Source organism: Artemia sp. Qi Xiang Cuo, chromosome 10 (genome assembly GCF_049724085.1).
Source record: "Artemia sp. Qi Xiang Cuo chromosome 10, ASM4972408v1, whole genome shotgun sequence".
Lineage (NCBI taxonomy): Eukaryota > Metazoa > Arthropoda > Branchiopoda > Anostraca > Artemiidae > Artemia > Artemia sp. Qi Xiang Cuo.
In genome coordinates this window covers 20,594,187-20,609,767 of record NC_142803.1, presented here as the reverse complement: position 1 = coordinate 20,609,767, position 15,581 = coordinate 20,594,187, and the positions used below count along the sequence as shown (strand labels likewise).

Here is a 15,581-nt window from a genome sequence, read left to right as displayed (position 1 = left end):
GCCAATGTTAGAAGTGTATGGTCCAGAAATTGATGACACCACAAAATTTGCTGTGAAAACAGGAGGTTTTAAGATGATGTAAGTTAGCATTCATTTTCAAAACGCTATCACAAACTCTTAATTTCCTTCGTCCGTTAAACAAAAAAATGAAGCAGAAACGACAATAAACAAATCTCTTGATAAAATGCGTCAACGTACATCAGTGTTGTCATATACCGTAGGCTACCTAAAATTTCTAGTATAAAATTTAAAAGAAGACATTGCATACAAAATGGCGGGTTTGATCATCTTTGACTGTTGGAGTTTACTAATGATTTCAGTCTATGATAAAGATTACTGCGTAGAGTTCAAAGTAAAATAAAATCATTATAGACAGATAAAAGCCTTTACAAAAATTAATAAAATTAAACAATTAATATCGGGAAAAAATGAGAGTTTTAGTTAATTTGTTTGACTGTTGGTAGTTCACGACCTATTTACAATAAAACTTACCATGGGTATCCAATGTAAAAATTATCGGGGATTTATTATTGTGAAACCCTTCCGATTTACAATAAGTCTCCTTTAATCCCTTAGTTCCCTGCAAGAATCATTTCATAGATTCTAGCAATTTTTTTGGGCTAATTATTACTTTTTCTGTTCCGTTTTTTTTTTTTTTTTTTTTTTTTTTTTTTTTTTTTTTTATCAAAATTAATTTCTTAAAAGTGTTGGCTCTTTTCAGTTACGTCAACGATCTCGTTCACGGAGTGGATCTTCGAAGCCCCCTGATTTTCAAAGGGCTGCTTCTAGTTCTTCGCTAAAATTTTCAGAGCTGGAAAACCCTCCTAGTCAACAGCCAATAACTGTGCAAGGGCTTGTGCCATTTTCGAAGTCATCAAATCAAAAAGAGTATCAGCGTAGGGATGAATCACATCCATTCATGAATCACATGAATCAACATGAATCACATCCATTACAGAGAATGCATACAGAAATGCGTCCAAGTCAGGAAGAGTGGCATACTCAGACTGTAGATTTGATTGAAGGGTATTTATACTTTATCATCATCATACCTGCTCATCAAGGAGGGGAAAAGCACCCTTAGATAACCCAATGACTTTTTTTTAAAAAAACTAGCAAAATCTAAAGCCAAGATGTTGGGGGTTGTAAGTTTCTTCTATGGGGTTGTCTGCAATGGTAATTCTAATGGTGTACTTTTCCGTTTGATCCGCGTTTAGGCTGTGTTTTAAAATTCCTAGAAATTTGTTTTAAAAATAGCATTCTACTATTATTACTTATCGAAATAATAGTTACCATTCCTCAACTATAAGTGGTATGGTAATTTTTTCTCACTAGCCAGTTTGTTTTTGTTTTTTTTTTTTTTTTTTTTTTTTTTTTTTTTTTTACGCGTATGGGCCGTGGTTTATTCTTTACTAGGATATCCCTGTTGAAACAACCGTAGCACCCTTGGGGACCCTTTTTTTTTTTACGCGTATCGGCCGTGGTTTATTCTTTACTAGGATATCCCTATTGGAACAACCGTAGCACCCTTGGGGATGATGTCCCTCAAACTCAGTCCGAGAGTGCCTAGGGAAGTTTAGAAGGAAAGTGTTTTAAAATATTGGCGGCTGAAAGGGGTTTTTTTAGATACATTCGGCCCTGTTACTTCCTCCAGTTTGAAGATTCTTCTCAGGTCCTGAAGGTTTGACCTGTGTACTCTTACGGTATTTTTAATACTAAGCTACATTTTATTACTAGCATGGGTGGACTAGCGGAACTGACCGGAGGCTCAGGCCGCAAAGGCCCATTGCCCCTAAACTGGTTTTTGGCCCTCAATCTGGAAGACAAATATTTGGAAATAAAGTTCAAAAATTGCTTTTTTGTAATTGATTGTGAAGAAATTTTAAGTAATAAAAAAAACCTATTTTTAGCCTCTGAAAACAACTTTCCGTCCGATAGGCCACAAGTCATTGCCTTAAGTGGTGAAGAAGTTATACAAATGCAGTCATCAAGCTGATTAATGTTTCCCTACAAAAGGAATCTCTCCTTACAGAAATATTTAGGAGAATCTCTAAAAAAAATAAACAAAAGCATCAATAGAATCAACAAAAGAAACAAAAAAAGATTCTTTGTCAAATTTTGGTATTAATTCCTATTTTTGTGGGAATACGTTTTTCCAGTTTACACTTTTAAGACTTAATCTAGGTCTTTAACACTAAAATTAAAAAACAAAACAACAAGCTGAACGGCTCTAAACGGCTCGTATGTGACTTAAATGCCTTTCAAAATATACAAATGTTTAATGCACAAAGTAATCAAGTAAATCATAATCAAGGAATTGAACGCTAAAACCTGTAAAACTGAACTGAGAAGTGGACTTAATCTAAATGGCTTATATGATGGTGACACTAAATAAACAATCTTTTTAGGGTATCAAATTTTCCTGAAAAATTCATCGTATCTGTAGAATCTATACTACATACTATAGACTATATAACCAAGATTATACCCCCCCTTGTTATGGGCAAAAAGCTCTATCATTAAATTTCTGTGACCTGATTGCAAGATCAACACATGCAGGGTTGCCACTCGGTGAAAAAGATCACTATATTCTTTAAAAAAAAATCACTAAATCAGCACATACATCACTAGATTATCGACTAGAAGTCACTAGAATTATAATATTCTTTGCCATTGTAATTGATAACTGTTTTGTTTCTATACCTTGTTCTATACAGGCGTACCTACAGGAAGGGGATAAAATTACCCCCCTAGATGAGGAAAAATACCTTTAGATTGATGTATTGTTTTTTCTCAAATGAAGATTACCCTTTAAATTTTGAAAAATACCTTTTTGCATCTTCATGCAGAGAATAAAACAAAATCCTTGCTTCTTCCGTCTATTTTCCCAAATTGGTACCCTTGGCTTATACCCCGATCACTGAAAATTGTTAATCGGTGATCTAGTCGAAATTTCTTTTTAATTTATTTTTCTTGTCGATTCAAAACCCCAGTTTTTTTTCAGAAAAAATAAACTATTTTCTTTTTACTCTAGTTGAGCTAGTATAATTACTGGACCACCAGAGACAATTTTGAAAATGGCCTTTTTATATTTTCATGGAAAAAGTTTGTCCTAACCTTCACAAATTTCGGTAATCATTGGTTCTTTAATGAAATCATTGGTTCATTGGTTCGGTAATCATTGGTTCTTTATTGCTTCTTTAATGAAACAGGGGTTCTCGTTAGTTATACGGAACACACCCAAGAAGTAATGTTATGTTAATCCTATTGAAATATGCCGATATATGATGAAAATATAATACTTCAGTTTGTATAATAATATAATTTGGGCCATATATTTGCACATTAGGGGGCTGTGGGAGTAAAATAACCCAACCTTATTCCACCTCCCTAATGTGCAAATATATAGTCCAAGTTATACAAGTCCAATGCATTCTGTCACCCGTTATTTGTCTTTGTTTCTATGAACCTGGCTTTCGTAGATCGCACATTATCCTTATTATCCCTAGCATACTTTCATCCCCAGACCTATCCTCAGGGGCGACGCTGGGTCATGTTAAATTTTAAGGTATAGTTTTGGAACCTTTCAATTATACTAAACAAAACGGTTATCTCAAACTTTTGATAGAACAATTTTTGGGATAAAAGGCGCGTGGAAGGGGGGGGGGGCGTCCGATCTTTTTGGTCAAATAAAAGGGACCCTAGAAATTTCAATTTCCGTTCAAATGAGCCCTCCCCGATGTTTTATGGCTGTTGCTTCGATACGATCGCCACTGGAAACAAAACCAAATTAACACGCATCCGTGATTTTTCTTCTGGCAAATAATACAAAATTGAACACTTTTGTAGATAGGGGCTTGAAACCTGTACAGTAGGGTTCTCTGATACACTAAATATAATGATTCGAATTTTAATTAAAATTCTTTGACTATTAGTCGGTGTTTCCTCCCTCTTTCGAATATCAGGCAAATTTTTGCAGTTTCGTAGCCTTTTTTGGGTAAAACTAAGCTTAGCGAATTTTATATATTTGTAATCAACATAATAAGCTGGTGATATATCGATTGATATCAAATTTCCGCTTCTAGAGTTTTGGTTGCTATTAAGCTGTGTCGCTTCATTCTTACAGTTCGTTCCCAAAAACTGTTTGATATGTTTGCACATAAATCCAAAAACTTAAAAAATAGGACTTATCAGATATTTCAATTACAAATTAGAGAATTAGGAGAATTATTGTAGTTTCGATTAGATATTAGAAGTGAAGATTAAAATCATTAGACAATTCCCAGAGTAGATACCCCCTCCCCCCACTCTTACTCCCAACCGACTTCAATTATCAAACTATAGTTGATTTAATCTATCTAGTTATACTACAAATCCTATTATAAAAAGTACTATGTCCTATTGTCTTTTTCAACGATTTCTTTTCTTTTTTCATTTAGAAAATTATATTTAATGTATACCTACCTTCTTATTTTTCAGTGAGTCCATTTCTGTTCTGTTTGCAGATGTAGAGGATGGATTCATATCCACCATTCACTCCACTCCCAAAGGTTTTAGCAGAAGAAAATCTAATTTAGAACTGATAGATTATAGAAAAAAACCATAGACATGAAGACAAAAATTTGACCTGAGCAAATGTTGTGAAATAGGAAGTATAGAACTATTAGTATGGTAAGCTAGGACTGCCACCAGATATTGGCGCAAAAATGGTGCTACACCACTTACTGGAGGGGAAGCCTCGCTGGTGCCAAATATTGTAATGGAATGCCCGTGGTTACCACTACTGTTCCGTAAATAGAGAGTATGTTAATACCCAATTACGGTATACCCTGCTCCAGGGCATGATAACATGATCTAACGGCCAAACCCTAGGCCAAGGGTGGCCAACCAGGGTTACCACTAATATTTCTAGTTATCTCCTTGGAGGGTCAACGGACCCCCTGTCGATATAATAAATGACGGTATGTCTCGCAACTCTTTTCCTACTACAAATAATATAAACTCAGCCCTTCTGTAGGCTCCTGCACTCCACATAGGCTAAAAAGTCAAAGATTATAAAGACAAACTTTCTTACTGTATTCACTTTCACGTATTTACAAGAACTCAAAAAATGAACTGAAATAAAAACTCTTACAATTAATGAAGAAACTTTTCGACACACCTCCGTGCGCGCACCTCTGACCAAAGGCGATGAATGGCCGAATCAAATTTGACTCCCAGCATCCTATGAAGCTTTTCGGGCTGTAAATTTAAGCTGTATGAGTCATCGCTCAGCTGGCTTTTTCAAACACTTACTAATTATTGGATTCATTCGGACGCCTCGTTATAAAAGCTTATCCCGGGATTTAGATATTACAATTGAAGATATATGAAGCTAAATTTATAAAAATGGCATTTTTCGGAAACAAAAGGGGCCAAAGGTCCCAACAAGAAGATTTTGCAATTTTGCGATTAACTAGGTTCGCCTATTATCTTGTTGGTAACGCTTTGGGGTCTATATTTGATTATATGGTGGGAGATCGGAAGTCTCAAAGGCGGTATATTTGTATAAATGCTAATCTGGACTATATTAGGACTGTAGTGAATCACTATTTTGTGATTTTTTTTATCTATTAGCTTCTTGTATGATTTATTCGATTGAATCACGGATCTACGCTCAATATCGTGAAAAATCACTAGATTTAAGAACAAAATCACTATAAATTACTAGCTAGAAGAAAATCACTAGGCAACATAAAAAGTCACTGCAAATACTGATAAATCACTAGGGTGGCAACCCTGTTTAGAACTTCTAGATTATAGAGAAAAAATCCATAAATATAGAGACAAAATTTCGACCTGTGCAAATGTTGTGAAATAGGAAGCATAGAACATTTTTGCAATTTTGCGTTTAACTAAGTGTCTCTATAATCTTGAGAATTATTTTAAAAAAACTTTTTCCACAAAATAAGTTTTTCAAAGAAAAATAAAGAACTCCATTAATCAAAAAAGGAGCACAAATAAAACCAAATAATCTACCAAGTGTGAAACTACCACAAATCAGCATCGACAAATAAATGAAACCAAAAACGAACAGAAATTACAATAATTTACCAAGTCAAACTCAAAACGAGCAAAAATTAACATGAGTTGGGTGCAAAACCCTTATGCCTTCCCAAGACCAGGACAAAATTTGTAATTTACTGAAAAAATACAAATGAATGTGCATTGTCAATTTAATATACATATACTGATATTTAGTAATCAAAATATTGATATTATTTGATTTATTAAAGTTATAAAAGTAAAAACATTTATATTTTTTCAGTAAAGTGCAAATTTTTTTCAGGCCTTGGGAAGGCATAGGGGTTTTGCAGCCAATTTATGTTAATTTTTGCTCGTTTTGAGTTTGACTTGGTTAATTATTGTAATTTCTGTTCGTTTTGGGTTTCATTTACTTGTCGATGCTGATTTGTGGTAGTTCCACGCTTGGTAGATTATTTGATTTTATTTTTGCTCATTTTTTGATTAATGGAGTTCTTCACTTTTCTTTGAAAAACTTATTTTATGGAAAAAGTTTTTTTAATTGATTTCTCTTCGTTTTATATTGACATAGTCTTTTCAGGGGAAAACAAAATAATTCTTTAAATCTTTTCTTTTTTTAAGAATTTATGGTTTGGCCTGCTGCTTGTATCCTGGAGAAAAATTTTCAGCAATTTTCAATAATATACACCATTTTTAAAATCTGGACACAAATAGTACTGTTTAATTTGGTTTCATACCTCCTCCAGTTGACCTGAAATGGAAAACTTGATACTATTCGCAAAAAAAAATCTGTTTACTTTCTTTGATAGCTTGGATACATTTACGCTATTTTGATTTCGTTAAATTTTAAAAGCAAAAATGGGAGGTTTGGCGAGGGAGGGTGGGAGTGAAAGGGGGATTAGTTGCCCTCAAATCACTTTTGACTATTAAAAAGGGCATCAGCCCTTTCTATTTTCAATCGAATGAGCTCTTTTCGAAGTTCTCACGACAACTCCTTCGATACGAAGTGCCCTGGTCTAAAACAACAACCAAAAATAATACATTATACCCACTTTTCGATCTTTAATATAAAAATGTCAAGCCTTCCATTCATTTTCGACTTTTAAAAAGGGCACTAGGCCTTTCGATTTCCAATCGAATGAGCCCTTTTGGAAACGACAACGCTTTCTATAAACACCTTATATGCCCCCAGGGCATAAATTGCAACCCTTACCCTAAGGTCTGTTAGGTTGGTTGTCATCCTCTAATACCGAATTTCCAGAACTTTCAACTACGTTAAACAACATGGCTATCTCAAAATGTTGATTGAATGTGTTTGGGGAAATGGTGGGCATGAGAGGGGGGGGTAGTCGCTCTCCAATCACTTTCAACTATTAAAAATGGCCCAAGTCCTTTCAATTTCCAATCAAATGAGCCCTTTTGAAGTTTCTACGACAAAACTCTCAATAAAAATCTTATATGCCCCCGGGGCATAACTGGCCCTGAGTGCTGGGGGGTTTCATTCTCAAAGACCTAATTTCCAGAACTTTCTACTACGTTGAACAAAGAGGCTATCTGAAAATTTTGATTGGATGTGTTTTGAGGAATGGTGGCCGTGAGAGGGGGGTTAGTTACCCTCCAATCGCTTTCGAATATTACAAAGGGCACTAGCTCTCTCAGTTTCGAATTGAATTAGACCCTTTTGAGGTTTTACGACACCTCTATCTATAGAAACCTTATATGCCCCCAGGACAGAACTTAAAACGTTTTCCCATGGGGCTTTGTGAGGTTTTTCATCCATAATTACATACTTTCCAGAACTTTCAACTACGTTGAACAAACTGGCTATCTTTAAACTTTGATTGAATGTTTTTGGGGAAATGGTGGGCGTGAGAGGGGGGTTAATTACTAACAACTTTCTATATAAACTTTATATGCCCCCAGGGCATAACTTACAACCCTTGCACTGAGGGCTCTGAGCGGGTTGTTCAACTTTGTTCAAAATTTCAACTATCAAAAAAGGCACTAGCCCTTTCAATTTCCAATTTAATGAGCCCTTTTGAAGTTTTACGCTTTCAATAAAAACCTTACACGCCCCCAGGGCATAACTTGCAACCCTTGCCCTGAGGGCTGTAAAGGGGGAGTGGTTTTCATCCTTAAAGACCTAATTTTTAAAACTTTCAACTAAGTTGAATCAAAGAGCTATCTAAAAGATTGATTGGATGTGTTTTGGGAAAAGATGGGTGTGAGAATGGGGTTAGTTGCCCTCAAAACACTTTCGACTATTAAAAAGGGCACTAACCCTTTGAATTTCCAGTTGAATGAGCCCCTTTTCAAGTTTATATGACGAGGATTTCAATAAAAACATTATATGCCCCCAGGGCATAACTTATAACTCTTGCCTTGAAGACTGTGGGATGTCCTGCTCAAAGGTATAATTTCCTGAACTTTGAACTGCGTGGAACAAAATGGCTATTTCAAAATCTTTATTGGATGTGTTTGGGGAAATGGTGGGCGTGGAAGGAGTGTTAGTCGCTATCCAATCACTTTCAACTATTAAAAAAGGCACTAGCCATTTCAATTTCCAATCGAATGAGCGCTTTTTGAAGTTTCTACGACAACGCTTTATCCAAAAACTTATATGCCCCTGGGCATAATTTACAACCCTTGCCCTGGGGGCTGTGGGGGGTTGTCATCCTCAAAGACCTAATTTCCAGAACTTAAAACTACGTTGAATAAAATGGTTATCTCAAAGTTTTCATTAGATGTGTTTGGGGAAATGGTGGGCGTGAGAGGCGGGTTAGTTGCCCTCTAATCCCTTTCGACTACTAAAGAGGGCACTAGCCCTTTGAATTTCCAATGGAATGAGCCTTTTTTTAAGTTTCTACGACAACGCCTTCTATAAAAAACCTTATATGCCCCCTGGACATAACTTACAACCCTTGCCCTAAGGGCTGTTGGGGACTGTCCTCAAAAACATAATTTCTATCTAGAAATCAATTACGCTGAAAAAAATGGCTATCTGAAAATTTTTATTGGATGTGTTTTGGGAAATGGTGGGCGTGGAAGGGATGTTAGTCAACTTCCAATCACTTTCGACTATTAAAAAGGGCACAAGCCACTCCAATTTCCAATTGAATGAGCGCTTTTCGAAGTTTCTACGACAAATTCTTCGATACGAAGTGCCCTGCTCTAAAATAAAAAATTAATAAATAATACATTGTGCCAACATCCGTTCTCATATGCCCTCAGGGCAGAACTTAAAACCCTTGCCCTGAGAGCTGTCGGTGAGTGTCCTCCTCTTTACTTAGTCCCCGTTTCTTGTCTCGTTCTCGAGTGTCCCCGTTCTTTACTTAGGCAGCGCGATCGCGCTGCCTATGATTATCCAACAACTTTCCATATAAACCTTATATGCCTCCAGGGCATAGCTTACAACCCTTGCACTGAGGGCTCTGCGGGGGTTATCATCCTAAAAGACCTAATTTCCAGATCATTAACCTACGTTAAATAAAATGGATATCTCAAAATTTGGATTCGATGTGTATCGGAAAATATTATGCTTGAGAGGGGCGTTAGTTAATATGGAACTGCTTTCAACCGCAGAAAAAGGCACTAGCCCTCTCATTTTCTATTAAATGTGCTGTTATGAAGTTTTTAAGATAGTGATTTCTATATAAACTTTTTGTGGCCCTGGGCATATCTTAACACCCTTATACTGATGGCTCTGGGGGGATTATCATCCTAAAAGACCTAATTTCCAGAACTTCAACTACGTTGAACACAATGGATATCTCAAAATTTTAATTCGATGTGTTTGGGAAAATGGTGGCCGTGAGAGGGGCGTTAGTCGCTATCCAATCACTTTCAACTATTAAAAAAGGCACTAGCCCTTTCAATTTCCAATTGAATGAGCCCTTTTGAAGTTTCTACGACAACGCTTTCAATAAAAACCTTATATGCCCCCAGGGCATAATCATTGTCCTGAGGGCTGTGGGGGAGGGTTGTCATCCGTAAAGACCTAATTTCCAAAACTTTCAAGAGAGGGGTTAGTTGCCCTCAAATCACTTTCGACTATTAAAAATGGTACTAGCCCTTTGAATTTCAAATCGAATGAGCCCTTTTTCAAGTTTCTACGACATAGACTTCAATAAAAACCTTATATGCCCCCAGGGCATAATTTATAATCCTTGCCCTGAGGGTTGTGGGGAGTGTCCTCCTCAAAAATATGTTTTCTATCTGGAAATTAACTACGCTAAACAAAATGGCTATCTCAAAATTTTGTTGAATGTGTTTGGGGGAATGATGGGCGTCGGGGGGGGGGCTTGTTGCCCTCCAATCACTTTCGACTCTTAAAAGGGGGATTAACACTTTTAGTTTTTAATCGAACGTGTTTTTTTGAAGTTTCAACAACAACGCCTTCTATAAAAACCTCTTAAACTCCCTAGGTAGAACTTGAATTATTTGCCCTCAGGGCCCTGGGGAAAAGTCCTTCTCAAAAACATATTTTTTACCTGGAAAGCAACTAAGTTAAACAAAATAGCAATCTCAAAATTTTTATTGGATGTCTTTGGGGAAATCATGGGCGTGGGAAGGGGTGTTAGTTGCCCTCCAATCACTTTCGACTATTAAAAAGGGCACTAGCCCTTTGAATTTCCAATGGAATGAGCATTTTTTGAAGTTTCTACGACAAAGCCTTCTATAAAAACCTTATATGCCCCCAGAGCATAACTTACAACACTTGCCCCGAGGGCTATGGGGGAGAGTCCTCCTCAAAGACATATTTTCTATCTGGAAATCAACTAAGCTGAACAAAATGGCTATCTCAAAATTTTGTTTGGATGTGTTTGGGAATGATGGGCGTGCGAGGGCTAGTTGCCCTCCAATCACTTTCGACTATTAAAAAGGGTACTAGCCCTTTGAATTTGCAATCGAATGAGTCTGTTTTTAAGTTTCTACGACAACACCTTCTATAAAATCGCATACGCCACCAGGGCATAAATTCCCCCACTTTCACCGTGGGTTGTGGGGGAGTGACCTTCTCGAAAAAACATTTTCTGTGTGGAATTGAATTAAGCTGGACGAAATAGGTATCTCAAGATTTTTATTGGACGTATGTGGTGAACAGATTGGCGTGGTTTGGGGTTGGGGGAATTTAGGGGCATGTGTTTGGGGGAATGATGGGCGTGGGGGGCTAGTTTGCTCTCTAATCACTTTCGACTATTAATAATGGCACTAGCCCTTTGAATTTCCAATCGAATGAGCCTGTTTTGAAGTTTCTACGACAATGCCTTCTATAAAAACCTTATATGCCCCCAGGGCATAACTTAAAACCCTTGCCCTGGGGGTTGTGGGGGTGTGTTCTCCTCAAAAACATATTTTTCTATCTAGAAATCAACTACGCTGAACAAAATGGCAATCTAAAAGTTTTGTTGGGATGTGTTGGGGTGAAGGAGGGTTGTGGGGGGGGGGCTAGTTGCCATCCAATCACTTTCGACTATTAAAAAGGGTACTAGCCCTTTGAATTTACAGTCGAATGAGCCTGTTTTGAAGCTTTTACGACAACGCTTTCTAAAAAAAAAACGTATATACCCCCAGAGTATAACTTAAAACCCTTGCCTTGAGGGTTTTGGGTGATTGTGCTCATCTAAAATATATTTTCAATTTGGATATCAACTACGCTAAGCAAAATGGCTATCTTAAAATTTTGTGTGGATGGGTTTGGGGGATGTATGAGCGTGGGGGGGGGCTAGTTTCCCTTCAATCACTTTCGACTTAAAAAGGGCACTGGCCACTCCAATTTCTAAGCGAATAAGCTCTTTTTGAAGTTTCTACGACAACTCCTTCGATACGAAGTGCCCGGGTATGGAGAAAAAAACAAAAAACAACACATTGTGCCCACATCGTTCTGTACTTAGGCTAGCGCGCTGCCTATGATAACGCTGTGAGGTCTATATCTGATATGGACATACGTTGGGAATAGGAAGTTTCAATTGCGTTATATTTGCATAAATTCTAATCTTGTACATATTGAGAACTGTAGTGAATCACTTTTTTTTTTTTTTTTTTTTTTTTTTTTTTTTTTTTTTTTTTAGCTCCTTGTAAGATTTTACTCTATTGAATCATGAATCTACGCGCTATATTTTGAAAAATCACTAGATTTAGGAAAAAGTCACTTGCTAGTGATAAATCACTAGGGTGGCAACCCTGAACGCATGTCTGAAAAGGATTCTACGGTTTTTGATGTGCCTGCTTTTAATCTTGAGGGAATTGGTGTCATCCGAAGGGAACTTTCGAGAATTTTTAAGGTATTGCGCAAATAGTGGTGACATCATTTTAGACCAACATTTAGTTATATAATCTATTTAGTTTAGTGCTATAATATTTAAAATACTGACTGCGCATATATATCCCCATTTTTTTTTTTTTTTTCATTCAAAATTGAAGCGAGAAGCTGACGAAAATGGTAGGTAGAAAATTAGAGGCAAACCAGTGAAAATTTCACTTTTATCAAAAAAATTTTCTTTTTCTGGAATTTTTTTTTCTTCTTAGGACATCAATTCAGAATCAACATCCAGCTCATTCAATAGCAACCCCTCATTTGACAACAATATCCCCTACACAGATTTCTCAGGGCCATATGAGGATACATCAGTCACCTCCTGAAGACCGCAAAGAGAGTACAGTCTTTGATTTGCTGACTTTGGGTAAGAACAAATCCTTTAATAGACGAATTTACCTAATCCAACATACTATTAATCTAATCAATCTATGCTATACTACTAATCCTATATACTACACTGTATTATTATAATATTATATAATACTATTAAATACTATACTAACTATGCTATTAATCTAATGACTACTGCATATACTATTAATCCAACTAATCTATGCTATAACATTAATCCTGTATATTATGCTATATTTTTATGCTATTATACTATACTATAAATATACTAATACTTAAATACTATTAATCCAATATATTATTTCAATGTAAAAGGCTATTTTACTGTGCTATGACAAAACTGTCTGAAGAAAAATATGAAAAAACATGTGACGGCAATGACAGTAAAACCATTATTTTTTACAGACGAAAAATATTGTCAAATCTAACTGATTACTTTTGCCTATTTATTTTCACGGTTCAACGTGGCAACACTGACGAAAATGTGGAACAGCCCTAAAAATTTCATTATTTAAAAAAGTAAATGAAAAATCTTAGAAATTGAGAGTTTTCGCTTATTAATGCATCTAACGCTCACTTGAGGTATTTTGGGTCTGCATGTAAGCCTTCTGATAAGTCAGTTTAAATTATAAAGAAGTATTTAAATTCTTTAAATTCTAAGAATGTTATAAACTAGCTTACCCGTCGTGCGTTACTGCAATCTCAAGGAAGGGAAATTTAAGGAAAATCCTCCTGGAAAAGTCCCCCTTGCGTAGTAATAACGGCCGTATATTTAAATTTTAAAGTATTTGAAATATTTTTTCTTACAAATTCGCCCTGTGGGCAATTTCTCCCATGCGGAAAAGTTCTGTTTAAATTTGAATATGGCCCTTTACTTTCGTGTGAAAATTATTTCTTTCTTTTCTTTAATGTTTTGATTAAGGCCGTGTCCAGGAGGATGGGGGGATATATTTTGTCCGACACGTAACTGATTTAATGAGTTCATATGCGAAATTAAGTTTTTAACAATTTTTATTGTTTGTAAAATGAATTGTAATAAATACGTATAACATGAGATGATTTAAAAGGAAATAAAAATTCATGTTGCATACATTTTATGGCCGCAATTGGTGTTAGACTGAAATCATTTTTTAGACGCGTGCCATCTACGCTTAACATTCTTGCAACTTCCGAGTTTCAGCGAAGAAGTTTAGCACACTTTTTGTACAAAGACAAACAGAGCTTCTTGTCATTAAGCTATTGATTTTATATCAATTCAATTTATATCAAGTATTATAGCGTAAAAAATTTCGGTGTCACAGGTTTTTGGCGTTTTTTTTAATAAGAACAATTTAAATTCAATTAATTAAGTTTTTCACGGCTAATTAAAACGAAAAGTTTCAAGAAGTTTTGGTAAGTTCTTAAGCTTTCGCCAGTTCAGACACACTGAAAAACACTATTTCAGATCTTGTCCCAGCTATACAAAAATTCTTGCTTATCGTTTCTCGTCTTGTCTTGATGTTCGTGTATGTCGCTTCATTCTTGAAAAAATGAAAAAAGATATGAAATGAAAAAAGCGAAATGAAAAAAATTATTTTGGACCCTCTCCATTTCAATGACTAGCGTCCGAAATGATAATTTGGACATTTGATCCTTTTAAAGTCGAGAGACCCTTTTACCAGTCCGTACAAAGTTACCATAATTTGATCTTGATTAATACTCATACCGAGTGGGCCCGAACCCCTTTCTTTGGAAGGAGTTGCTTAGCTTTAATTAAAATTCACGATTTTTTAATTTACAAGACTTTAGAAGATACTAGAGAAGCTTAGTCTAATTTCTAATTTTCCTAATTTATAATTCCTAATTTCTAAGCTTTTCCTAATTTAATAAATAAGAAAATAGCAGAAAATAGCAAAAAGAAATTTCAGAAGTTTCATTACATACCTAAAGAATAAAAATATTAGTGGTATCTCTTATGTTAATACTTCTTACCAGAGGAGTAGCTCCAGCATTATGTTAGGGGGAGCGGCAAGAAGGGTTCTTATTTTGAGAGTCAAAGGGCATGGGATATATAATAATTTTTTTCTCTAAATTATTGGGGGGGCAACTGACCCCCCCCCCCCCAAACGACGCCCCTGTTTCTTATGCTGAGGGACATATTCATCGAAGCAGAGAGTTAACACACATCTGCCCAAAAAACAGTGGACCTATTCCTCTATGGGTAAAACTAGACTTCATTTATAGGGACAGGATTACAATTGCAAGCTCAGCCTTCCCAGAAACCTCTACCTTCCCATCGCCGTCATCCATCTGCGCATGGAAGACCTGTAATAAGCCCCTCTAAAGTACCTGAAGCTGTTGTCCTCTCTAGTGCTCGAACACCGGTTGGCTTTAACGGTTTTAGAAACTTGGATGCTGGAACTCAACCCATGGATGTGGATGTGGGTCCGTGTGCAAGGCGTGGCAGACCGATAGAAGATTCAAAGACAAAGGTGAATAATTTGCATTTTCTTTTGAAAGAATCCAGTGGTCTGTTTATTTAAGTCTGTTAATTTAGTTGAAGTAGTCTGTTGAATAGTCTGTTTATTGAGTCTGTTGAATAGTCTGTTTATTTACTTTAAATAGTCTGTTGTCTTATTTAGTCTGTTGAATAGTCTGTTTATTTACTTTAAGTGGTCTGTTGTTTTATTTAGGCTGTTTAATTAGTCTATTGATTCATCTGTTTTAGTCTGTTGAATAATCTGTTTATTTACTTGAAAACTCACTGCAGAAAAGTCTAAAACAAATAGTTATTAAGTCGAATGTGGAATACCAAAGCTGCAACTATTGTAGTAGCAACTGCAGCTGCTAAAGGAGTCGGAATAGTTCAAATTAAGGATCTGGAGTCTTCGTTTTAACTTAGCGAGGA

General features: G+C 36.0%; 1 protein-coding gene across 1 annotated transcript in view; it reads left to right on the top strand.

Annotated features, from left to right (window-relative positions):
• The window catches only part of Mondo (MLX interacting protein mondo), a 139,305-nt gene that overhangs the window by 96,739 nt on the left and 26,985 nt on the right, over nt 1-15,581 (top strand). The window contains exons 7-9 of the mRNA XM_089095308.1: nt 722-1,026; nt 12,553-12,707; nt 14,918-15,165. Of these exons, the coding sequence (XP_088951434.1) occupies nt 722-1,026; nt 12,553-12,707; nt 14,918-15,165 (708 nt within the window). The remainder of the gene's footprint in view (nt 1-721; nt 1,027-12,552; nt 12,708-14,917; nt 15,166-15,581) is intronic.